Here is a 24,587-nt window from a genome sequence, read left to right on the forward strand (position 1 = left end):
TGGAATCTTGTATTCCTTCAGGTTGGTTGTATAGAGATGCTCCCCTCTCTCCACCCCACCTCCTGCAACTCCTAAGGTGCTGATACTGAGCACTTCCGAGAGTCAAGCCAAGCAAGCTGATTCAGGAATCAATCTAAACTTCAAACCCAGAATGGCACAAGCTTGGTACATCCGTCCTGTTGCCTCCTGCGCCAGCCTGAATCACTGTAAGTTAATGTTCCAGCCTGTGGTCAACACTAAGTTGCTTCAGACAGCGAGGATTCAACAAATGCAGGACCATCCTCATCTCTGACACTAGAAAACTAGAACTATATATAGAAAAGTTAGACTTTATCATTTCCTTATAAGACAGCACGTAGCCAGCTTAAAAGAAACAAAAGCAGCACACAGGACACCGCATACATCCATTGTTACAGAAGTCCTCTCAGAATCAGCCATGGAAGTCACTCACGTCATTCCAGTTCTGCTCTTATTGCATCATTCGATTCACCTTTATTGCTTCCAGTGAGTATCTCCATGACCCGTATTTGAACAGCAATTCACTCACTTTGCAAAAATTCCAATTTACAGTGGTCACTTACCGTAGCTTGCCATACACACAGGAATTTTCTCTCACCCTATCTGTCTATTATGTGCTGAATGACAACTTTTATTCAAAAAGAAATTTGAGAAATAAAATATTACAGGCATTAATAAAACTTTGCAAAGAATGACATAATAGTCCCATAACCCTCTATTGAGTTGAAAATAAAATGATCTTCAAACCTCTTATTACTGTAATAAAAAATCAAGTACTGTAAAATAACACGTAATCTAGACAAATTAGACTTTAAATGAAGAAAATGCAATTTTTCTTGACAGGTAAATCTAGTTGCTGTTGTTGTTGGAGGTTTTTTTTCCTAGTCATTAAGTCTGATAATGTGTCTAACAAGGATTTACAAGAAAAAACCCACCTATTTTATTTAAAAATAAATTTAGGTGATATCCAGTAACAAGTAGAAACTAAAGTTACTTTGAAAAGGATAACCAGACTAGAAACCACCAAGTGATCCGAAGGCTTGGGAACAGTTCACATCATTTCTTAACATCACTCTGAGTCACCAGTCACGTGGAGCCGTTCCTCTCTTCTGGCGCTCTTGCAGAGCTGACCTTGGTGCGTCCGCCCAGCAGGTGGCTTTGATCGTCTCCCAGGCATGTACAAACCCAGCGGGTGAAGTTCCTTCACACAGAAAACCATCAGTGCTGCAGTAGAAAATTAGTGGCTACATTTAAGTCATTATTTGAAGCCCTCAGAGCTTCTAGAGCATCTCCTCTGGAAAATCCCATTTCCATAAGTCGTGCAACCTGGAAAAGAAGTAAAGTAACACTACTTTAAAGCTAGAGTTTTATTCACACTGTGTGCACATTAGTCAGTAATGTCAGAAATCACTTTCCCACTGATCAAAGACCTATCTGGGACAGTGTGCTTCAAAACGCTGCCACAGAAACGATCGCTTTTTGCCACTTAATTCAAAGCCGATTGCAGAAAATGCCGCACCTGTGTTTTCCTGGCTGGTCCAGTTTTGAAAGAAGAGTAAAATCCAAAGTGTGGTACTGCACATGACAACTACAGTCTGACCTGGGGGCTTGCTGCTCTCGACAAGATCAGGATCTCAAGAAACCAGCACTGACCAAAACATGGAATTATAGGGCAGATGAGAAAACCTATCCAGACATCTTCAGCTCTTTTCCTTGAAAAGACCTACTTCTCCAGAGGGCATTAAAAAAACTCAAAACTATTCGTTCCAGGTGTTGGGGTTTTTTTAATAAACCTTAAAGCTAGTCCTAAAATACAGGTAGTACAATACTTAAATTGGTTTAGTAAAATTCTTGGAGGGCTTCTACATATACTCAAAAAAGCACTTTTTTTGCAAAAATCTTTGGCAAAGCAAAAATCAGTGACATCTGATGGAAGAATTACATGGAAAAGGGCACATTAAGACAGTGATTTTGTTAAATTAATAATCTCTTAACCAACCCTCTTTATAATATCACGTGCTTGACACCTAACCTATGTGCTCTGTGTTAACATATACAAAGCACCACGTGTAGAAAGGCAATGTATGCATAACCAAATTTAATTTATGGTTAAATACCAATTTAAAGTGCATTTAAAATCTACAAATCTTGGTATGACTGAAAGTCATAATATAACTCCTTCACTTTTATAATTAATCTTAATTAAAAAGGTGTGAGAGGGCAGGGAATGTAAAATCAGCTGTGGCCACTGGCAGCATAAAGCATTCCTCATCCTGCTTCAAAAGGCGTTATGACCAGACACCACAGCTCCTGAACCACCTGGAAGTCCTGGGCTACAGGAGCTGCCAGAGAGATCCTGCTGCCCCTCCTCTGCCTGTAGTGAGCCTGCAGCAGCAGAGTGAAGTTGAGCAGGAACACAGCAGAGGCTGTACACATCTCGAGAAGAATCTTCCCAGGGTGCAAGACCAATGTGCAGCACTAGCACTGAAAGTACTTTTAAAGGAAACTTGCCACCAAAAGCAGCTTTTCTTTCCTCTAAGACACCTCCAGAACTTTCACTATTTTTAGTCATCTCTGCTTTGTTGACTTACTGAGAAGTATACTGCTGCCAAGTTTGCCTGGAGGCACAGGCCCTCCTTTTCTTAATATAAATACACCATCACAACTGTTCTGAGAACCTTGGTTGTCAGAACACCAGCCTTACAAATCAGTGCCACTTTCTCACCTTCTTGTAGGGAGAGAAATGAATTGTTACTTTTGACACTTCTGCAACAATAGTTTTAAGTCCAAGCTCTATTTTGTAACCTGTAACTCTTATTTTTCATCTAAGAGTGTGTTTTTTATGAGAAAAAGGGCAGGCAATGGAATAAAAGCTAACCACAGAAACACATTTCAAAAGTAAGTTTTTTACTGCAGTTGCTGTGAATTCTAACTTTAAGAAATGGTGGATGGAATTGTAATGTTTCTGTTTACAGAAATACTCATCAAGCATCATGGGGAATAGTAACAACAACAACCTCTTTTCATCTGAGCATATTTTAACCACAGAAACTGAATCCAGCTCCAGGGAAAAGAGATGTATAACTGTCAACAGTAACTCAAGGTGCTAAAACTCCACAAGAAATGCAGATTTTTGTACCCAAAGCATTGTAAATGCTCACAAACTTTAATGTGAAGAAGAGATGAAACCCTTGCATTTCTGCCATATTAAGACAACTTGTGCTGTTATTAGTACAGTCCTGAAAAATCAAAGGTGCTTTAATGACTTTTTCTTTGTAGGGTAACCAGAGAGCCTTGCAAATGACAGCAATCAGGTGAACCCTACATCCTCAATGCATGAGAAAATGTAAGTGTATATTGTTTTCATAAACCTGGGCCTAAAGGGCTTGGATAAGAATCCAGCATAAGTCAGACCAGTAACTATTTCATTTGTTTCAGCCCAAAAATAAAAGTCCCGATAAGCAGAATTTCTCAATAAAACAAATAAGTAAGCCAACCTAGCAAGGAAATCTTTTGATCCATCCCATACTGGCACTGAGTAGGCTTTCAGAACAGCCAAAACTAAGTTTCTGGCTTTTGTCTCAGAGGGTGCTTTTTGGTGGGGGGTTTTGATTTTGTTTTTTGTTTGTTAGTTGGGGTTTTGATGGTTTTTGGGCAGTTTTTTGTTGGGTTCGGTTTTTTTCTTTCCTTTTAGATGTAGCCCAGCAGATTTGCAGTAAAAGCGCAGTTAAAAGTTTTGAACATTTTGAACATAATATAACATCGAGTCAAAGCTAGAAATTAGATCATAGAAAAGACTTCTGTTTGGGACAAGCTCAGTTTAAATTAAAATGACAGTGGTGCTACCAAGTGTTGACTTATCTCTTTATAAAAAAGAAAAAAGGGAAAGAAACCTACTCTTGTTCAAGGGTAGCAGAGACCTTAAACTACAAAATGGCCAATACAGCTAACTGCAGGTAGGCTACAACCTGGAGAATTTGACTGTATGCAATAAATCCTGCAGGCAGGAATAAGACTAATCTTAAATTCTTAAATTTCTGAGTAAATAATCGTTACTTCTGAGAATAAAACTATCAACAAAAGTCTAGAAGTCTAAATCTATACTTGATAGAAAGGACACGAATTTCTCTGTGGCATCAGTATAAGGAATCAGTCGACCACATTATTGAGGGAAACATCCAAGTTTTAGCCTGAGTGTGTTTTGCAGTCCACCGCTGGCATAGCATTTTTATTTCAAAAAAAACCAAAATGACTGAATTGGAAACTTAAGCTGAGGACTTCAGCGAAGATGATGTCTACATGACAAATAATGAAATCTATTTATCATTCTTCTTTCTTTGAAAATTTATTTTTATCAGATTTGAGTAGTTTCCACTACTGAAACCATCACATCTTTAATATAAATTACAAGCAGTAACACATAAAAGCAGAAAATCCCCAGTAGCTCTGTCACTCTGGTTTGGATGGTACTGACAATACGCTGTCTCTGTATTGTGACCATTACCTTGTATTTTAATTTGTGCTGCTATAGAAACTGCTAGAGAAACTGTATAAACAGATGATAAAAAATTAGTAAAGTTAATTCCCAACCGTTTTTAATGCCATTTTAAAATACAAAGTGTTTACCTGCTCTTCAGAAACCTCAGTAGGTGGAGGTATGCCTTGTTCAGACGGGCGATGATCTTGATAATTCGCATTATGTCTGTGACGTAAAGGAGGAAACAGTCTATTCCAGTTAATCATTCCACCCTGAAAGCAGACACTGCTGTCAGTCTTTGCAAAACGAACTACAAACGTTTTAAACAAAAAGATCATCCATACCACATAATATGAAAGCAGATTTTTAAGTAAAGCACTTTATTTTAAACAACAAAAACTGCTGTAGTCTCTTATGAAGCAAAAATTGGACTGGTTACTGCTTTATTAGTTAATTGAAGTAATCATGGCAAACTAAGGAAAAGTGCCAACAGAAGGAGGAAAGGATGTTTCACATCCATTGGGATAGATCTGGTTTCGTACAGTGCTAGGTTTTTGAGGCTGAAAGACAGCTGTCTTTACTAACAGGTGTTTGCCTGGCAAGAGGTGCAACAGCAGGTCTTGCAAATACTTTGCAAGATTGATGCTGGAGTTAACCAGGGAAAAAGAGTGCAAGAAATAAGTGAGGGGAAAAAGGAAAAGGGGCTTCTCAGTGCATCAGCAAAATCACATCAGGAAACTTAAAACAAACCCAACCTTCAGGACACCTGTGACTTCCATGCAAGTGACTACTCCTGTAACACCAGTGTGACTTACAGACCCACCACATTTACCTAACTTCTGTGTATTAAATATTGTTGCAAACTCTGGCCATGTTCCAGTGCCAAAACATCTTGTTAACTACATAGTAATAATGCAAATACACAGCAGTAACATAGGTACTGTGCAAATCACAGAACCGAAACTTTCTCGTAACAACCAAGCTTCAACTCCTGTAATAGTAAGACATTTGGAACATAAAGAGGAAATACTAAAGTAGAAGATTTATACTTGTCCAGAAATCATGAATTCTCATTTCATCAGCTTAAAAAAACATTTTTGAAGGGATTTTGTATCATACAAAGCCCACAGATCCTGTGAGCAGGTAAGAGCAAACCCAATCTCTCTTTTCCATAGTTTGTTGAAACTTCTTTTGCAGTTTATGTTGTCCTTTTCCTCCACCCCTGCTCCCCTCGTTACTATGGAGAAGATCCCCCTTCCTTTTCTGTATATATAGGACATGGCCTTCCTTCCTCTAGTTGCTCTATTTTAGTTCTGTAACATTGTTTCTCAGAAGGCCTTCCTCTTACAAGAGTTTTTTCTTTTCTTCTCTCAGAGTGCTCTTCCTGCCTTTATGTACCCTTAAAGCATTAAATCCCCTCTGCTCAATCAGATCAGCAACAGCTAAATATGCTCCTAGACCACAAAAAAAAAAAAAAAAATTAGCATTCCTGCCCTTTCCTTTGTTTCCTTCCTTGCTCTCCAGAGGAGACCCGACCAGCCCAGACACCACAGGGGGCAGTACAATTGCACACTTAAAAAAGCATTTGAAGAATCATGAGATTTGAAACACCAGCTTGAGAAATGTTCTAGTCCCTTCTATACTAGAGTACATTTTTCCCTGTCAAGAGGTGAAATAGCCAGAAGCCATCACCTGTTTTCAAGACATAGATTCCACTGTTAATGAATTTGAATTTAAAAAAATGTGTCTACATTTCCCATACTGTATAAAACATTTGCTTAACATTCATGAGGTTTTGATCAAAGGATTCTGTGTAAGTCTCATGTTAGTCAAACAGCACAGTGTAGTAAAAAGAAGAACTGGTTTGGAGAGTAAGCCTAAGGAGAAAGAAGGATCTCAGATCTTCTACTGACACCACTGCACTACCTTGCAGTCTTGGGAAATCACATCATGTACTTCCCCACCTATAATTTCCTGTAACTCAGAATTATGTTGAGTTTTAATTAACAAACTTTGAATTTCTCACAGTCTACTAAGCTCTAGAGTTCAGCAAGAACACTGCACTAACATTGCTTTACCTGTTTTTATTACTTAGAGATGGAGAAAGTAATGCAGCCGCAAGTCATTCACACTGAATGGGTAAAAATACTAACAGGACTATGACACATTCCTTTGAAGCACTGTAAATCATACAGAATAATGAATATCAAATATAAAATCTACAATAAACATGAATTTACCTTTAATCCAGTGTGCCTGAAGACTGAAATAAATGTACCTTTCCAGCAGTGCCCTGAGTTTCAATACTGAGCTGCCTATTCCAGTTTGGTTTTGCACCCTCCCTGTCCTGTGCTCTGTCACCTAACACTACAGACATACTTGTCTATTTCCTTGCCTTAAGCTTACAATACAGTTTGCATTAACATACACAGAATTCATTATTTTCAATAAGAACTGCAGCTTCCTTACAAATATAACTATCTAGTTTTGAAGGTTTACTGCAGCAGGAACTATGGGACTGGCAATGTGGCCAATCTCATAAAGGTAAGGAAAAACTGGGAAGTGCAGCTAACATCTTAAATCCACAGAAGATGGAGATCAAGGCTATGGATTTACAGTATGGATGGTGACTGTGCAAAGACCTTCAGACAACCTTAACTATCACAGCAGAAATACATGAAGATCTGTTTTAAATTGAGCCAAATCAAGCACCAAATAATGTCTTAACATTAAGTAAATATTGCAAATTCCAGCTATAAAAATGCACAGAAGGAAATTTCCAGACCAATATTCCTTCTTGCCTCACAGAAATTAGTTTGCAGACCTCCTCTTCATAATTTTATGATCATTTCTGTACTGCAGTGGTTTTACACTGTGCTACTACACCTGCCTGTGAGAAATCGGGAAGATTTCACAGGAAGATATCCAATCTGATTAATTTATGTAAGTGATGCTTCTAAACCATCTGAGAGTCCCTCCTGGGGAATCAGCAAACCATATCTAAGCATTTCACATTATACTTGACTCAGCATCAGCACCCAACAGCACAGAGGAGCTCACACCAATCTGCTCACTCTCCACAGGCACCTTGCCTCAGATAACAGAGCTCTCTAGAGTGGTCCAAAACAATAAGCAATGGGGATGCTCAAGGGTCTACTATGTAAGCTCCTTTCCTGAGCAGCACTTTCAGTGACAAGTGTGTGCCAGTCGAATCCATTTAGTGAAGTCCACGCAGTTCTTCTGTGATTCCAGTTTGCAGTTTGTTATAAAAAGAATTAAGTTTAACACTACATGGTTTGGGGGCTGGGACTTAACATGACCTGGGACAAGGTAAGGAGGATGCATTAAACCTCTTACATCCAGAGCCAGATTTCACAACTGACAGACTTGGGATATCTTGCACTGAGATTATCTCAGGCAACGTTTTTTTGGTCCTGATCTTTGATGATGGGGAGCAGCCAGTGCAGCTGTACTGCTAGAGAATGAGAAGCACTGAAAAATTCTAGACTATGATTCACAAAAATACTGTGCACAGTTGGGGGCCCAGCCCTTACCTCTGTCGCAACTTCTTCTTCAAAATGTCATCAGGAAAAAGACTTGACAAAAGCACTGCTTCTTTAATTATTTGACTAGAAGGGTGACAAGACAAACCTAAGAAAGGCCTATAAAACTTTCTTCCTCCTTTAATCCTATGCTGTAATTTTTTAACTGTAGGAGAATTCTGAAGTTTCCTTTGGTTTAGCAGCGCAGACTGGGTGAATCAGTTGATTTTAAGTTCTTTGTTACTGCCTGATAGGAAACAAACATACCAAGGAAATAATTTTACTGGTCTCTCATAAATCACTACTGGAAGTGGATTAGGAGAACACTGGTGATGTTGGAACTTCCGTTACAGGAAGACAACAAACTCGTCACAAGTTTAGGTGACCAAAGAATGAGATTTAAGGATGGACTGGACTAAAGGAATGGGAAAATAGCAGCTCTTCATTACAGAAAAGGTTTTAAGGAAATGCCATATTGATGATTTCATCTTGGATAGCTGCCAAGGCTTTACATACAGAAGCTGTGCCTTTCTAGGTCACATCCTTGATTTTTTTTTTTTAATTTGGGTTGTTATTTTTTTTCTTTTAATGGTGCCTGGGACAATTCTGGGACAAGAAAGAAGTATCCTCCTTTCCTACAGAATAAGGAAGAAATATCTAGAGCTAGCAAATGTCTTTGATTGTACAGCATGCTAAACCCCTAGTTATTGCCATTTCTTTTCACATAATCTCCTCCCTCTCTGTTTTGAAAAACAGCTCAGCCTGTTTCCCACGTACACACCCGCCATGGCATATTTTGCAAAAGCACTTCTTATCCAAAGTTTGACAAATAAAAGTGTTGTATTATGGACAATTAACAAATATCCAGTTATGTAGCTTTCAGATATGTATATATTTTCATTAGACTAATTTCAAAAGAAATGAAAGAAAATGCTTTATAAAAATCCTCTTGAAAGTGATGCATGTGGCTAAGATATTTTGATAATGTTATCTCCTGTAGATGGTTAATGCCAACTTGTCATCTGCACAAACAGGAAGCACCTCCTGATATATGTCCTGTTCACCTTTTTTTGACACAACAACCGCAGCGAAAAAAAAGAAAAAGGAAATTGCTTTGCATTTCACCTTTGTGAAGAAAGTAACATTTGTAAAATATTCCATTCTGTATAGAAGCCTTTACTTGATAAAGACATAAATATTGTCTTACTTTTTTTCATATAAAGCTTCATTAAAAAATATACTGGAAACAAGAAACATCGACTTGCTTTTCTGGTATAGATTTTTCAACAATGTATTGACTCCAAAGTTCACATACTGATGATATAAACAAAACAAAAAAAAAAGCATACCCTTGGATGACATGATATCTGCTGCTCAAAACATTGCATAAGAGATTAAAATGGTGAAATTTCCAGTACACTTACTCAAAGTCAAGCCTGCCTCTTTTTGTGAGGATAAAACTCTTCTGTTTTTTGGTTGTTTGGGAAGAATTTTTTTTGTTTTGTTTTCCTTTTACTTTAATAACTTCCCTCTTTTGAAAGGGGGTAGAAACATAACAGTATTAGTGTTCTAAGCACTGTTCCTAATGACGGAAAGAATTTTTCACCAAGTAAAGCACTCCAGCAATTTCTAATGATATTCTAATTTCTCTGGAAATTTATCCTACAGACAAGTCTATTCAGCCAAAAGGCTCTGTCTCCAGCTCTTATTTTCTCCATCCTGAACTTTGATGCCTGCACTGTCCCTGAGGAGCTCATGTGTCACAGAAGTTCAGAAATCCACATGTGGTCTTTTCTGAAGCTTGATCAGCTATTTCCTTTGAAATCTAGAAGGAACACCTTAATCTGGCTCCTGAAGCTGCCTGAGAGACAATGGAAGGGATTTCAGCACTGGCATGACACTGGGGGTGTCCAGTGTTCCAAATGCTGAAGGCAGGTCCACCAGCATGAACATGGAGTCTGTACTTGAAGAAATAATTTCAGCTCTGTTTTAGACATTTTGCACAAAACAGTCAGTTCTAATTCTTATCACATGGCTCTTTGGATGTGGACTAGTGACACTGAACTGGTATTAAAGCATGATGATTAGACAGATAATTCTTCACTCACCTCCTGTGCAAAAACCTTTTCAAAGAGTAATAAGGAATAAGGAGAGAATGAAACCAAAGTGAGACATCAGAATTCTAAAATTGTTTTGATTTCACAAGCTGAAATAACAAACTCTGGGCACAGAGGAAACTCAAACCCAAATTCTTCAAAATACTACATAAACACATACCTGACTATATAAAAGGCTAGTCTGTGATGACATAGGGAAACAGATCAGCATTCCATTTTGGGATGTAAAGGTTCCAGTTGTCTTGGGCTGCAAATAGGAGTAGCTTCCATTTGTTGACATCTCAAAGTCAATATACAAGGTGTCATATGCAACACTTTGCACCTATAGTGCCTCTTAAGGTATCTGTCCTGATTTCAGCTGGGATAGAGTTAATTTCTTCTCAGTAGTTGGTAGTGCTGTGTTTTGGATTCAGTATAATGTTGGTAACACACTGACATTTTGGGGTTTGCTAAGCTGTATGTATCTTAAGTCAAGGACTATTTTTTGTGTGTCTCATGCTCTGCCAGTGACGATGCAAACAAAAAAAAGCTGGAAGGTTGCATAGCTGGGACAGGTGACCTGAACTGAACAAAAGGACATTCCACACCATAGAACACCATGCCCAATATCTAAACTGTGGGAGTTAACCAAAAGGCCAGTCCAGGTTAGGGAATGGGGTCTGGCCTCTGTCAGCTGGTGGTGAGTAACTGTATTGTGCATCACTTGTTTGGTTTGTATTTCTTTTTATTATTATTATTACTACTACTACTATTACTATTGTTACTACTACTACTACTATATTTTACTTCTTTTCAATTATTACACTGCTCTTATCTCAACCTAGTTTTGATTCTCCTCGCCACTCCACCAGGGTGGCAGGGGGAGGTGAGTGGCTGTTTGGTGCTTAGTTGCTGGCTGGGCTTAAGCCACCACAGCAGCACATTAAGGAACAAGGGGTGGAACCAGCTTGCAGTTGTTACGTGCGAGTATCAGAGTTCAAACCAGAAAACCTGAATGTTAAGTAGGACCACGTACTATCTGAACCACAGGCTTCTTTTTTACTACATACTGCAGAAAATGACACTCTAGAAGAACAAATGGTCCATCAAGACTCTCTGAGTGCACGTTGCAAGGACAACAGAAGAAGCCCTGGTACCCAATAATCAAAAAAAAAAAGATGCCCCCAAAACAGATGCCTTATTTGCCCCATGTTTATTAGAAATGAAGGGACAGGTACACCTAAAAAAACCCTGCCTTCTGTAAACAGAACTTGATCCAACAACAGTGAATTAAATATTCTGGAAATGCCTGCGGAAGTTTGTATGCCATGAGCTTTTTTATAAGAAATTGCCTCAAGTTAAATTGCCAGAGGAAGGCAATATAGACCAATCTCATAGGAGAATAAACATACTCTATTTCTCAAACAATTTATTTGCTTTGAAATAAAACAGTGTTTTGCTCTAGAAAGTTGTCCAACCACTGCTTCTCTAAGGAAGCTGATTACAAATATTAATCCAAATTCATAGGCTATAGCTCAAAAGTTGACTCAGAAAGAAAGATAATTTCATAATTCCAGTCCAAGAGAAAAAAGGATTGTTCAATATATGAGCAGGGTGCTACTAATGAGTAGGAGATAAAGTCAATCTTGTGATTGAGACAGCTGGCTGTTAATGAGACACACTCAGCTTATTCTACTTGCACTAGTGTCTGTTAGCTCTACTGTCTGTCAGCTTGTGGAATGGCCAACTTCCATAAAAAAGACAGAAACCTGAAGTTTCTGTGGTAGTCTGTAGAGGAAATAGTCATAAACTGCTCATTACCTGGATCAGGACTCTGGAAATTCAATGTTTTTAATTTCACACCTAGAATCCATGGAAAAAGTTATAGAGCAAAATAATCCAGAATGTCTAAATAGCAGTGGGTTATCGGTTGCTGCAAATACATTATTAACATGGAACAGTTAAAAACCAGAGTTTCGGCATGCCAACATCAGTAGCATATGCAGTTTTTACACCAAATAAATGCTTGAAATAAATCCAAGTTTATTATCAACACAAAGAAAATAGTATTAAACAATTACAGAGAATAATCAAGGCTTGAAAATGTCAGCAGAGTGCAAAAAAAGCAAAGGATGAGCTCAAGACACAGGTCTGAAGGAAAATATTGTTTTCTCTATAAAAATGGAAGCTGTCTGTTATTTCAAAATATGTCAACATGTGTACACTGGCATGCAGAGGAAAGGAAGAGTGATGGAATACGGAGTCTAAATTTAGCCACAGTGATTATTGCTGCAGCATACAAGCTTCATTCATGGGCTGAAATGAATCTGTAAATCACTTACTGCTTAATACAATTCTTTACAAATATGATATCAAATCCTGTGCACACACATCCCATGAGTCTGGGCACAAAAGCTTTTTTATCCTATTGGTACCCTATGTATCATTGTCTTTGGGGGTTATGGAAGTGTTGCTAAAGGCAGCTTCTATTCAAATGTGTCAGAAAACCCCAAAGAAGCCTTAGGTAACACAGACTGATTGGAATGGAAATGTAATCAGAGAAAAAGACTGTGTGACACTCAGTTGAAAGTCTCACTCATTTATTCAGGTAAGCCAGTCTGGTAGTTTCCTTCCTGACAATGATACATACATTTGTGGAACAAAATGGAATAGCTGCTTCCATCCAAAGTCCTGGCTGTGAGAGCAAGGGTTTTCACGGACTTGGCAATGTATAAAGGTTGCAGAAGGTCTTCACGGTTCAAAATATCTGTTTGAAGGACTTCTTGTTGGTATTTAGACTTGTGAAGTTATTCAAGAAGACTTCATTGAAGTGCCACCTCATTGAAATGCCAGTAGGAGAGCTAAAGAATATGCCTGGGTCTGGTTCTTCACTTTGAGAAAGCAGAATTGAACTGTCTGGAAGCATATTCACTGGGGGATTTTTTTTCTACCATCATGAATGAGGATAACATTCCTGAGGAAGAATTCTTGAGCCAGGAAAATCTTTGCTCCACTAATCTATTATTTTTCCAAGGTCAGGAGTTTATTGCTTAGATATAACCAGAAGGTAAATTACCAATCTAGTCTCACAGTCCTTAGCTGATAAAAGATGAAACTTGCAAATCGCTCAGGATATGAGGCTCCCCATAACAATAAAGACACTCAGTGTGCCTCCCCACAGAACATGTCTCCAGTGTCCCAGGAGAAAGACATCTAATAAATGAACAATTAGAGGAAGTCCCTTTGTTATAGGAGACAAGTCTTTTCAAGCAGCAGAATCTCCTATATGATGAAGATGAGATATACATATGAGATACCATGTGGTATGAATCTAAGGAGAGTCTGGCCTCAGTGAAAATTAGCAGCAGCTGGAAGAGAAGAACAAAAAGACAGGAAGGAAAAGAAAACATAAGCTTTAAGTGGACTATAGGGTAGAAAGAGAGCTAGTGAAATGAAGATTTTCATATGTGGCTGTAGGTTTGCTGCAGTCTGGAGCAACCTGGCGAAGCTCTTCCCTGACCCAAGACACTTAAGAGAAGCCAAGAAGAAGGCAATACCATGTCTTTAATATGCTCAGCAAAAATGCTCTGGGGAGAAAAACCCCATTTTTTCAAGATGAAGGGACTGACGTTGATACACCATCCATCCCAAATGGGCACAGGTAGGAGTGCTCAAAGAAGTTGTATTTAGTGCCAACAGAAGGCAGTTCTACCACCTTCCACATAACTGTAGTGACATCAGTGTAGCCAATACCACCTAGGCACGGAATCTTCCCTATCTATTTGCAATTTGGCTATCTGCCAGCCTCCCTCCAAGATTCTCAATGGGAAGTGAAAGTCAAGTTGACTCCTTGATACCCACACTGGTGCACAGATGCAGCAGTTGCTTCCCTTTTCCCATCAGGGTTTTATTTGGGTTACAGAAAGATAAACTTTAGAAAAATGCTGGGAAATGAAAGAGACCTAGAAATAGAAACATCAGGAGAGGAAGACCAAAATTTTTATCAATATTGCAGTGTCAAAAGGATAAAATAGCAAATGATTACTGGTGGTAAGACATGGCGGGAGAGAACTTCCCCCAAAGTGAAGAAGCATTTTGTATAGGAGCAAATACAAAGTATAGGAAACAAGAGAGGTGAAGGTAAAGAGGTGACAAAAACGTGGGAGGAAAATGGCATAGTGGGGAATGAAAATGTGACAGTGTGAAGGGAAACAGGAGATCAGATAATGGGAAAAAAAGAAAAACAGGACAAACTATTTACAAAGTAGGACACACAAAAGAGTGTGAAAGAAAAGAACTAAGAAAGTGAAGTTTTAAAAGCAGTAACAAAATGGCAAGCTAGTATTTTTTTAGAGAATGAATACATATGGCACACATTTTATTCCACTGCCTTTAAAGGTGAATGTAGATGATGATAAGTAATTCATTTGGGACAAGATCATAATTTCTCAGCAATATCCACAGGAGAAAACAAAGAACACAGTAAGATCTAGAAAGTTTTCTAGATGAACACTATGACGTGTTTAAGGGCTGTATCCACAGCAACTAGAAACCAACACAAAAACCAGTCACCATTTAACCACACTCCCCTGAGAAACTATCAATGTCACAGTTTCTAGCAACATATTCAGACACAGTGCCACTGAGTATTTGAGAGCTAAAATGAAGTACATCAAGTAATGAACTTGGTGGGTTTATTTTCAAATTCTACCACACACTCAATCTACTCATCGAAGTCACAGGTGTTTGACAACCCAGCACCCACACATGCAGTTCCATGCTTCAGGTTCCTCCAGACCAGAACATTTCAGCTAGAAAAAGACTGGAAAAGGTAAAGCTCAAAGAATTGACAGCGAAGAAATTCTGGGGTGATTGTTCCTTGCTTTTTGGTTTTTTGTAGAAAGCATCCAAAGTGAACTCTGCTTTGGATAAAAAGGCTTAGTGAACAGCAGGAAAAAAAAATTATTTACATATCAGTATCACAGAGGTACACTATAAACAACTTCTGAGAAAGGCTTTTCCCCCAGTTTTTCCCCCCTTTTGGTTTATTTATTTATTTTTTTAATTTAAATTTTTTTATGTTGGTTTGCATAATCTGTCAGGCTCACATTCTTCAGAATTTCTTGTGAAGACTCAAAGAATAAACTTACTACAAAAAGCATCTATTTAAGAGAGGGGCCTCCCTCATGGGAGTTTGCCAACATTGCACAGACAATGGAGCCCCATTAAAAGCACTGATCTTCTCCTTCCATAATGCTACCAACATCCAGGGAAACTGCATTGTCTCATTTCTCAAACAGATGAACTGAAGAGTAAAGGAGTGGGAGGAATGAGCAGAGCACCTTCTCAAGAGGCAGCTGAACAAAATCGTTGCACTATGGCATACAGAGGAAAGTTAAAGTTCACTTCCCTCACCAAGCAAAGTGGAAAGTGTGAGAGAAAGTGTTAATTTATCTCACCCATGGCACACTACGTACAGACAGCATACTGGGACTTCAGAAATCCACACATTTACCCAGAATATAATTCAAAGCCCTATCTAATGACTGACGTACTTCACAACTTTTATTATTTGAATTCCACAAAAAAACTGTCTAAGAAACTGATCTGTACTCTTTATCAGCTTTCCTCCCACAGGTAAAATTATCATCTAAATTCGTTTCATCTGTAGCATGATCCGTTCCGCTCCACTGTCTTCAAATTACACCTTGCCAAATCTCTAAAGGCAAAAGAATTGCCCAAGTATAGCAATCCAGAAAATGGTTTTCAACTTTTCCAATATTATTTTGAGATAGAAAACAGTCTGCTTTTCATTTTTACCACTACACAGCAACATTTGCGAGTGATGCTTTTTCTGATTTAGTTGATGACCAGTAAATTCTGTGAGTGAGTCATTAAGAAACACCAGGTGGGTGAAAAACTTTCATGACATACCTTTTCTGAAGAGCCTCTATGAAACACTCATACATTGATCCTATTGCCTTCTGATTGCTGGTTTCACAGATTAGCACTACTAGTCAAATAAATGCTGTGCTCAAGTTAAAAGCTGAACATAAAGGTAACTTGAAAGTGTTTCAGCAACTTGTAAAGGGAAGCATCTTACTGATGTTCAAACCCCTCCAACCTTTTTAAAGAATTCTATTTGAAGTCAAACATGAAAAGACATTTTTCCACTTTCACTGTTCATAGCCTAGGGAAAGGACACGATGAGAGGAAAATGTTATCAACCATCCTTTTATCATTTACAGTTCTGAACTTATTTACCACTTTTTGTAATTAAAGATATATTAGAAAGACTGTCCCTCGTAACTGGAAACGGCTTCCTTGTCACATCTGAAGAAACCTGACTTCATTCTTCCCAGATACTTGTAGCCCAACATACACTTCAAATTCATTTGCTATTACAATGGCAACATTCAAGAATTGAGTAATTTCTAGTTCAGTTCTTATGTTAAAACTGATTCGCATTTTAATAGGAATAGAGAAAAGTAGTTTAGAGGTTCCTGCTTGAGGAACAATTTCATCATATTGAAATGTTAAGGAAACAAGAAAACCAGAATGATGTTATCAGGGACTGGAGACAAAGATTCATACTCCAGTTGCAGGTCAAAGCTTTATGCCATCACACCTCTAATTCTGGTAATGCATTAAGGGTAACACAGCTATACCTGTTCACACTACACTATCCCAAACACAAGAAGAACTCATGTATCAGTACAGAGCTGTGTTTCAGGCAAAGAAAACCCACTGAAGACTTGAAATTGCTAGGCTGTAAATAAATTATGAGCAATACAAGTTCTCACATGGCAAGGTAAGGCCCGTGCTGTCTGCTAGTACCATATACACCTAAGTAACACATCTAAGATACAGGATTTGAGACACCACCTGCCTTGTTTTACTGCCCTGCAACACGAAGTCTGAGAATATCTGCATTTGTTGGTTTGTATAAAACAGAGAAAATAAAGACTCTTCTGTTCAATAAGGAAATAAACCAAGAGCATTAAACGTGGCAAACAGCAAGTCCCTTGTGGTTTACCTCTGCAGGTTAGAGAATTTAATTTCTGCCCTTAAGAAACAACCTATACACCTACAAATACAGGAATTCCATAAAAAATTTTCAACCTCTCTGAAAATGATGCTAACCAGACAGATACTCAGAAGAGTCAGGAGCATTTTGACTTCCTAACTTTACACAATGTCTTTCATTAAAGACCACCAAGAAGCAATCACTTTACCCTTCAGCCTCATTTTTGGTGACAGAATGCCAGGAGTACTGATATCCCCACGAAATTGTCTGGCATTCTGCTCACATCTTGTGAAGCAGTTTTAACATATAAAGCTATATAAACCACTTAAACAGCTATCAGCAGTACAACAGTGTATGAAAGATGGAGAAAGATTTTAAAATACATTCTTTTTAAGAAACAGGAACAATGCAACATCTATGAACCAAAGAAGTATATTTCTTATAACAATATAATCCTTAAAGAATGTATAGCAATACCTGCTGCTGTCTTTGCCGCCTCATTTGGGCAACCTGAGACATCATGATTTGACGATCCAATAACTCCATCCTCTGCTGCCTCTGGATGTCAACTGTTGCTCCCATTCCCACTCGAACTTCATTTGTTGGTTCCGAAGATGAGAAGACTGGTTCAAGAGTCCAAGAAAATATCTTTGCTACCCATCTGGGTACACAAAGAATTTGATGAACTTTTAAGATACTGCTATTGTAGCAAATCCCAGAAAGCTGAAATCAAAAATGAAATGTTAAAAAAACCCTGAAAACCAAAGAACTTAAATACACCACATTTACTTTGAATTTGGCTGCAGGTAACAGTTGGTCTTTCTGGTTTTTAAAGCACTTTTACTGTATTTACTCACAGTTCTCAGTCAAGAATCAGAGAACGAACAGGGGATTTCTTTACTTCCCTACAACTACAAACTATTGCTTTTTAAAATCTGTGTGGTGCATTGCCTGTGACTCATAAAGTTGCATGGGGTTTTTTGTTTGTTTCAGAATTTGAGCCCAAGCCAAGTGACCCTTTCTAAAACTGGTCAAAATTCAAATAAAATTTTAATTTCTAGTAAAAGAGCTGGTCAAGGTATGCTGCATGCTGACCTGAGAAGATTAAGACTGCTCTTGAGGATGCTAAAGCACTGTAAACACTTCTTCAAAAAAACCCAAACCCCCTTAAGGCTTCTGTCCCCATCACCCGAGTCTCTCCTTCTAGTAAAAATAAAAGTAAACAAGCAGAATTGAAGTTAAATCTAAGACTATGCACAGACTTATTCCAAAAGGAGCCCATCTACCTTACAGGAGGAAAAAAAAATGTTTAAAAAACAATTCATTAAAAACTGTGATACTGAAAAAGCCAGTTTTTGTGAGGCACTTCTCCTACCCATTAAAAAAAATCCCATTTGCTGTGTTTGTGCTTGCCTTGAGGCTTGATTTCATTTCAGATTTAGCAGGAGAAAGAGAAATTCATGTGCCCCATAAATGGATTTACAGTCATCACTCAGCCATTATTTTGAATGTCATTGTGAAGCCGCAGCACTTGAGCCCAAAGAGGTTCCATTTGCATTCTGCTTTATGCCGCATTTCAGCATTTGTGACCCTTTATTGTCTGTTATGCCACAAAAATTATGCTGCGACAGCACAGTGAAATGAACAGGAAGAGATCTGAACCTCAAAAATCTGTAAACATACCCCAGAAATGCAATTTTGCTAAAATCAGTGTAGAAAATCTGCATCCGAAGTATTTATTTATTTGGGGCTATTTGTTGTAGCTCACTGACATTTGTATAAACACACTAAATGCATTGATGAGTATACCAGGGGAGACAGTATAGGAAAAAGCAGCATTCTTTGGGAGAGGGGGTATTTTTCATATTATTTAAAAGGTTAAATATCCAATGAGGTAGTGAGACTTTTAGCAAAACCACATTCTACTTTGGGAAACAATGATTTTGTTTTATTATACTTTCATTTTATGACGCAGGGGTGAATGTAACACCAAGCACAGGCCATTCTAAAATGAGAAAGAACAGCTTTAAACTACCCTTACCCTCTTCAGTCTTTCAGCCATGCTTTGAGAAAGGAGGTAAATGCTATGAGGGCCATAATCACATCAGAGTGAAGGCTGCCTTTAACAAAAATTTTCGGTATTCAAAGGAAGGTCCTAACTGGACAGGGCACTGTCACAGAAGCTTTTTCATGACCTCAGATAGTCTTTCCTCAGCTCTAGTGAAACTGTTCCAGATGACTGTAAATTCATGACTAAAACCTGTGCACATCAACTGGAAACTAAGATATAGCTATAATTGCCAAAGGATAAGAGGAAGAAAATTCATACCACTCCTGCAATTCACCTGCTTTTGGTATGTAGTACTTGAGGTATCTGCCTAGCAAGAAGGTCTCTCAGAAGCTAACGCCCTGGTCCTGAGGGAGTGACGTAGATAGGCTCCTCACTCAAGAAAACCTAGATTGTACAGTAACTGAGAAAGCAGTTTTTTGGGGAGCGAGAACCACACAGCAAATATTACAGATACATTTAATCTGATGTTTTCTTCAACGCAAAACGCTCGAGCAGCACCAGAGCCTATAAGTTATCTTCCTTCCTCCCACCTTGTTAGGTGTAGGGAGCATCATTACACTGTGGAGCCATGAGCCCTCTTTCGTTCCAGGGATTCTGCACACCTAATTGTACAGGTGTTAACAGGGTAAGAAGTCCCACTCAAAATACTTTGTCCAACATCACACCAGCATTCCCTCACTGCTTTCAAATGTCCCTCCTAGATACTCATCTCCGCTCTCTCTTACCACCTTTGAAAAGGTCTACTGTTTACAAAAATCTTGAACAGGTTCAAAAAGTCACAAGAACAAAACAAAGCAAGTGGTGATAGGAAAATCCGCATCTCCCTGAGTATATGACAAATCTTGACACGTGTCTGAACATATTAACCACAAACACAATCATTCTTTTATCAACTCATGATAGAAAATTGAGCAATGAGATAACAGCAGCATATCTTTGGTGTCAGTACTTTGGAACTTGTTTGTCTCAGAAGGGAAGGTGTACTGCAAGCACCAATTAGCAGCTGCATCAGTAAAAGCATTCTTGCATTTTCCTTAGCTGAGATGGCTAGTCATAGAATCATTTAGGTTGGAAAAGAGCTTTAAGATCATCAAGTCCAGTTGTTAACCCAGCAGTGCCAAGTCCACCATGTCCTTAAGTGTCACATCTACATGTCTTTTAAAGACCTATAGAGATGGTGACTTAACCTCTCTTTGCCCTAGGCAGCCTGTTCCAGAGCTTGACCAAGTTTGGTGAGTAATTTTTCCTAATACTCAACCTAAACCTGCCCCTGTCTCAACTTAAAGGACATTTCCATTTATCTTACTTGGAAAAAGAGACTGACCCCCACCTCATTAAAACCTCCTTTTAGGCAGTGTCATAGGTTAGCAAGCATAGTCCCGGAAGGGACGTCCTTGCTAAGGGGTGCTTACAGTTTCCTCTGGGAACTGATAGAACCTATCAGCTGGCCAGTTTGAATATGGACAATTCTCTAAGCCACTTAAAGTTGTGATCACCTCTGTGATCCACATTTAAGAATAGGCAAACTCCCCCTCCAAGCTCTCTCTCGTTTCCGGCGCTGGGACAAGTGGCTGCAGGCCCCGTGTGGGGGCCAGCGGGCCCGGCCAGGCCCTGCCTGGGCCAGGCCGGGCCGGGCCACGGCCATCCTGGAGCCATGGACCTGTTCCAGCCGTGGAACCCCCCCCCACTGCCTTGCCGTGGGCAGCCGGATCGGCTCGGCTCTCCCCCCTCTCCACTGCGATAAGAAAAATTCAACATTCCAGCTGCAAAGCTGCAAGGCCGAGGTGAGATTAACCCTTTTATTGCTGTGAAGAGCTGAAAACCTGAGGGAAGAGAGAGAGGAGATGCTTAAAGCTGAAATTCTGTTGTGAAGCTATGATATATCAGAGTATCCTGTTGTAATTTCATGAAGATATGGGGGGTGGAGTGTTCAACTCGTGAGCAAAAGCACCTGCGCTGAGATAGGCAGATGCTGACGCAGCTGTAATTTCATGAGAAGTTTGGACAGGGAGAGATGAACCAGATGAGGACTTTTGCTCCAAACGGGAAAGGAGAAAACCTCAGTCCGTAGAGATGAACCAGATGAGGACTTTTGCTCCGAACGGGAAAGGAGAAAACCTCAGTCCGTAGAGATGCTCCCAGAGATAGTCCTAAAGATGAAGATGATGAAGACCCTTTGCTCCCAGGGAAGGAGAAGGGCCTCTGTTTTTGTTTCTGAACGGCTCAACCTTAAAATTGTACCCCAAAAAACTTCAAGAGTGGACCCTCGAAGGCAGTTGCGGGAAAAGCTGCAAGTCGGGGGAAAGGACTCACACGCAGGCAGAGAGACTCCTCTTCCTAAATGGACTGAACGATATTTGGAAGTGGGCGGCTGTCTCGTTGTGATAATGTTTTCATAGCATGAGCAAGAAGAGACTTCTCTTTCTAAATGGACTGAACAAGGTTATTATGGAAGTGGTAAACAGACTGAACATCTTAAGGGTTGTCTTTTCACATCGTCAGTGGGAGAAGGGAGGAAGGTGGGGGGAGGAGGAGAGTTCTGAAGGTGGTATTTTTTTTTTTTTCTTCTTTTAGGTCTGTTAATAAACTTCTTTATATTCTTTCAAGTTTGGTGCCTGTTTTGCATTTCTCCTAATTCTTATCTCACAGCAGATAAACAGTAATGAGTATTTTGGACCAAACCACTACACTAAATTGGTGTTTCCGCCCGGTTACAAACCGAACCCGCGACAGGCAGTTATATTTATATATATCCTTTTAGCAAGTCATCCCAGAGCATTTAATAGGAAGAAAAGGCTTTATATAGCTAGAAGTTTACTGACATGCTAAAATGAAGAGATATTATATGGAAGTACAAGAAACTTTGAAACGCTGTGGTCACTTATAACAAATTTTCAGTAAGTTTCACCTAGTGAGGACAAGATAGCTATTTCTATATTTCCAATAAACCCAGAATGGAGATATTTGTAGTTAAAATAGGTCTTGTGATTCAGACTGGCTCAGTGTCATACCTCTCACCTTAATGTCAAGTATTTCCAAAGAACTTCCTCTTTAGCTGGTTCATATGCAGAACTTGATATCATTTTAAAAAACACAAGCTTTGACAAAGTATAAAGCAACTTTTTACACCATTTTTGTTACTGACATTGAGTGAATTTCTAGTGTTTAAGAAAGCAAAGCAACACTGTTTATTCAAGGAAGATAAAATGATCTCATTATATCCCAATTTCAGCACCAGACATGAGATTAAAGGGCTACTTCTCCCAAACTGAGGAGCCTCTACTGTATTTTAGCCTCCAAAAGTCACCACAGAAAGACGTTGTGGTTATGCTCACACTGTTAGAATGGAGAATTTGTGGCTGGCAACATAAGGTTCATCTTATACCTTATACGGTTTTCTGCTAGTCACAGCATCATCCACCATATTGCATGTGGCATAGTGCTAAGCAGAGGAAATGGAGAATGCTGGAAACTCTCTGGCACACTGCAGAAAAAAAGTGTGCTTATATATTTTCAGTTTCTTAACACCTTGGCTTACTATTGGTTCTTCATATGAAGTTTCCTAACCTCCTCCTGCCCCCATAGAAAGCCTAACTTCCCCTCCCCTTCCCTCATGTCCTTCCAAAGTTGTACACTTTTAAGAAAAAGGAAGTAGCTGTAGTTTCTCTGTACATAAGGTAAACCAAACATGGAAGGTCTCGAGTATTTTACATGGCAAAGAGACATATGCTCCACGAGTAGCTGGAGTAGTATTTAAAATTTAAATTCACTGTACTTGATTAACACCAAAAAAAGGAAATCAAACAGAAAAAAAGTAGACTGGTGTAGAAAATGATGTTGAAAATTATTTTGCCTAACAGAACTTGGCAGCAAATACTCAATTATTTTGTTCTGAAAAACGTAAATATATTAATCATATGTACTCAAGACTTGGCTATTTTCAGATACCAACAAATGAAGAGCAAATAGTTTTCTTAAGGTGAAATGACATTTATATACCTATTTTATCTGCTTAATCCTTAGTATGTTCTGAATTCTATACAACTAGAATCAAAACATGGGCTTAAGTTTGTGTCAGAATCCTGTATTCATCTTCATTAAAGAAAGCATTTATCAAACCAAAATGGATTGTGTGAAACCCACCCAAGAAACAACTACCCAACAAATAAACCCACTACACATATATTTTCAACTTCTGTTACAATTGTAACAGATTATTCTGTTTGGGTTTCCTTTTTGGAAATTGTTGCAAATACTATAAACAGCCCTTTGCAATAGTTACTTTGAGAGAAAAATAAGATTATAATGATACTAAAATATTTCTCTTCAATTTTGTTTCCAGTTGACTGGGCTCATAAATTTTCCAGATACCTTGAGACTTTTTTCTTTAGAGTTCCTCAATGCTTCATTGGTCAGATGGAATCATTATCAGCTAAAAAACATTGTGTATGTGCAAGCACGACTGTACTGCCATTTCAGCACAGTCCTAAGCATAGGTTCCCTTGGTCTTTGCCAGCGTTCTGCAGGTGATCATTATCATGTTGTTAACCAGATCTCTTCAATTAAAAGATCAGGATTTGATTAATCTAACCCAACATAGAGATCTGTAATTTAAAAGCCTACTTATGAGCTGGTTGTTTAAAGTTGGTTTCATAGTCAATAGAGAAAAATGGGCACTCAGGATGTAACTCATCCTTTGGCAGATGTCTCCAAAGTACACACACAGCTGAATTACTCTCATGAATTCCCTCTCTGAAAAAGGGTAACATTGCTGCCAAAAAAGCAAATGTTCATAGAACAATCTAATTCCTAATGAACCAGTTGGCATAGCTGACCAAATAGACCGTATTTTGGACACAGAAACTCTCAGATCAAAGAGAGAAATTTAGAAGTGAAATACAAACTGAAAAACCAATAGCCATTTTTCTACAGGATCTTAGAAGCCACAGATATAAAAGACAAAGTATCTTATGACACATTATTACCTTTCCCCTTCCTTTCTCACTACTTCCTTCCAGAGTTGGAAATATCTGCATCTCCCTCCTCCCCAGACAATTAAAACCTCACTTCCAAACCAATATCCCCCTGTACTCCAGATGAATCAACTCCTTTTTTTCTCAGATGTGTTAACTGATGCAGGAATAAGTGCTGGTAGCTTAGTCAGTTATCATGTGTTAACATCTTGACGTGGGCAAGGTGTCGAAGTTCCCATTATAGGGGGCATTAAGACAATAAAGTCAGTAGAATGTAGTGGCACTCAGATAAGTAACTTACAGTCAGTCAGCTGACCACTGAGCATTGTCCACACAAATATTTCACATTAGTTTTGGGCAGGATTCAGCATGTGTTAATGTAC

The 24,587-nt window shown here is 38.8% G+C and overlaps 1 protein-coding gene across 3 annotated transcripts in view; it reads right to left on the reverse strand.

The window, feature by feature from the left end:
- Positions 1-467: 467 nt before the first annotated feature.
- Positions 468-24,587, reverse strand: part of UBAC2 (UBA domain containing 2) — an 89,203-nt gene continuing 65,083 nt past the window's right edge. For all 3 annotated transcript variants that reach the window (XM_042043133.1, XM_042043113.1, XM_042043122.1), the window contains 3 exons: positions 17,638-17,883; positions 4,645-4,767; positions 468-1,344 (listed from right to left, as the gene is read on the reverse strand). In XM_042043133.1, coding sequence (XP_041899067.1) covers positions 1,237-1,344; positions 4,645-4,767; positions 17,638-17,883 — 477 coding nt within the window. In that variant the 3' untranslated portion in view covers positions 468-1,236. The remainder of the gene's footprint in view (positions 1,345-4,644; positions 4,768-17,637; positions 17,884-24,587) is intronic.

This window comes from Corvus kubaryi, unplaced genomic scaffold (genome assembly GCF_017639235.1).
Source record: "Corvus kubaryi isolate FWS band 111438036 unplaced genomic scaffold, C.kubaryi_AGA036_p1.0 133, whole genome shotgun sequence".
NCBI lineage: Eukaryota > Metazoa > Chordata > Aves > Passeriformes > Corvidae > Corvus > Corvus kubaryi.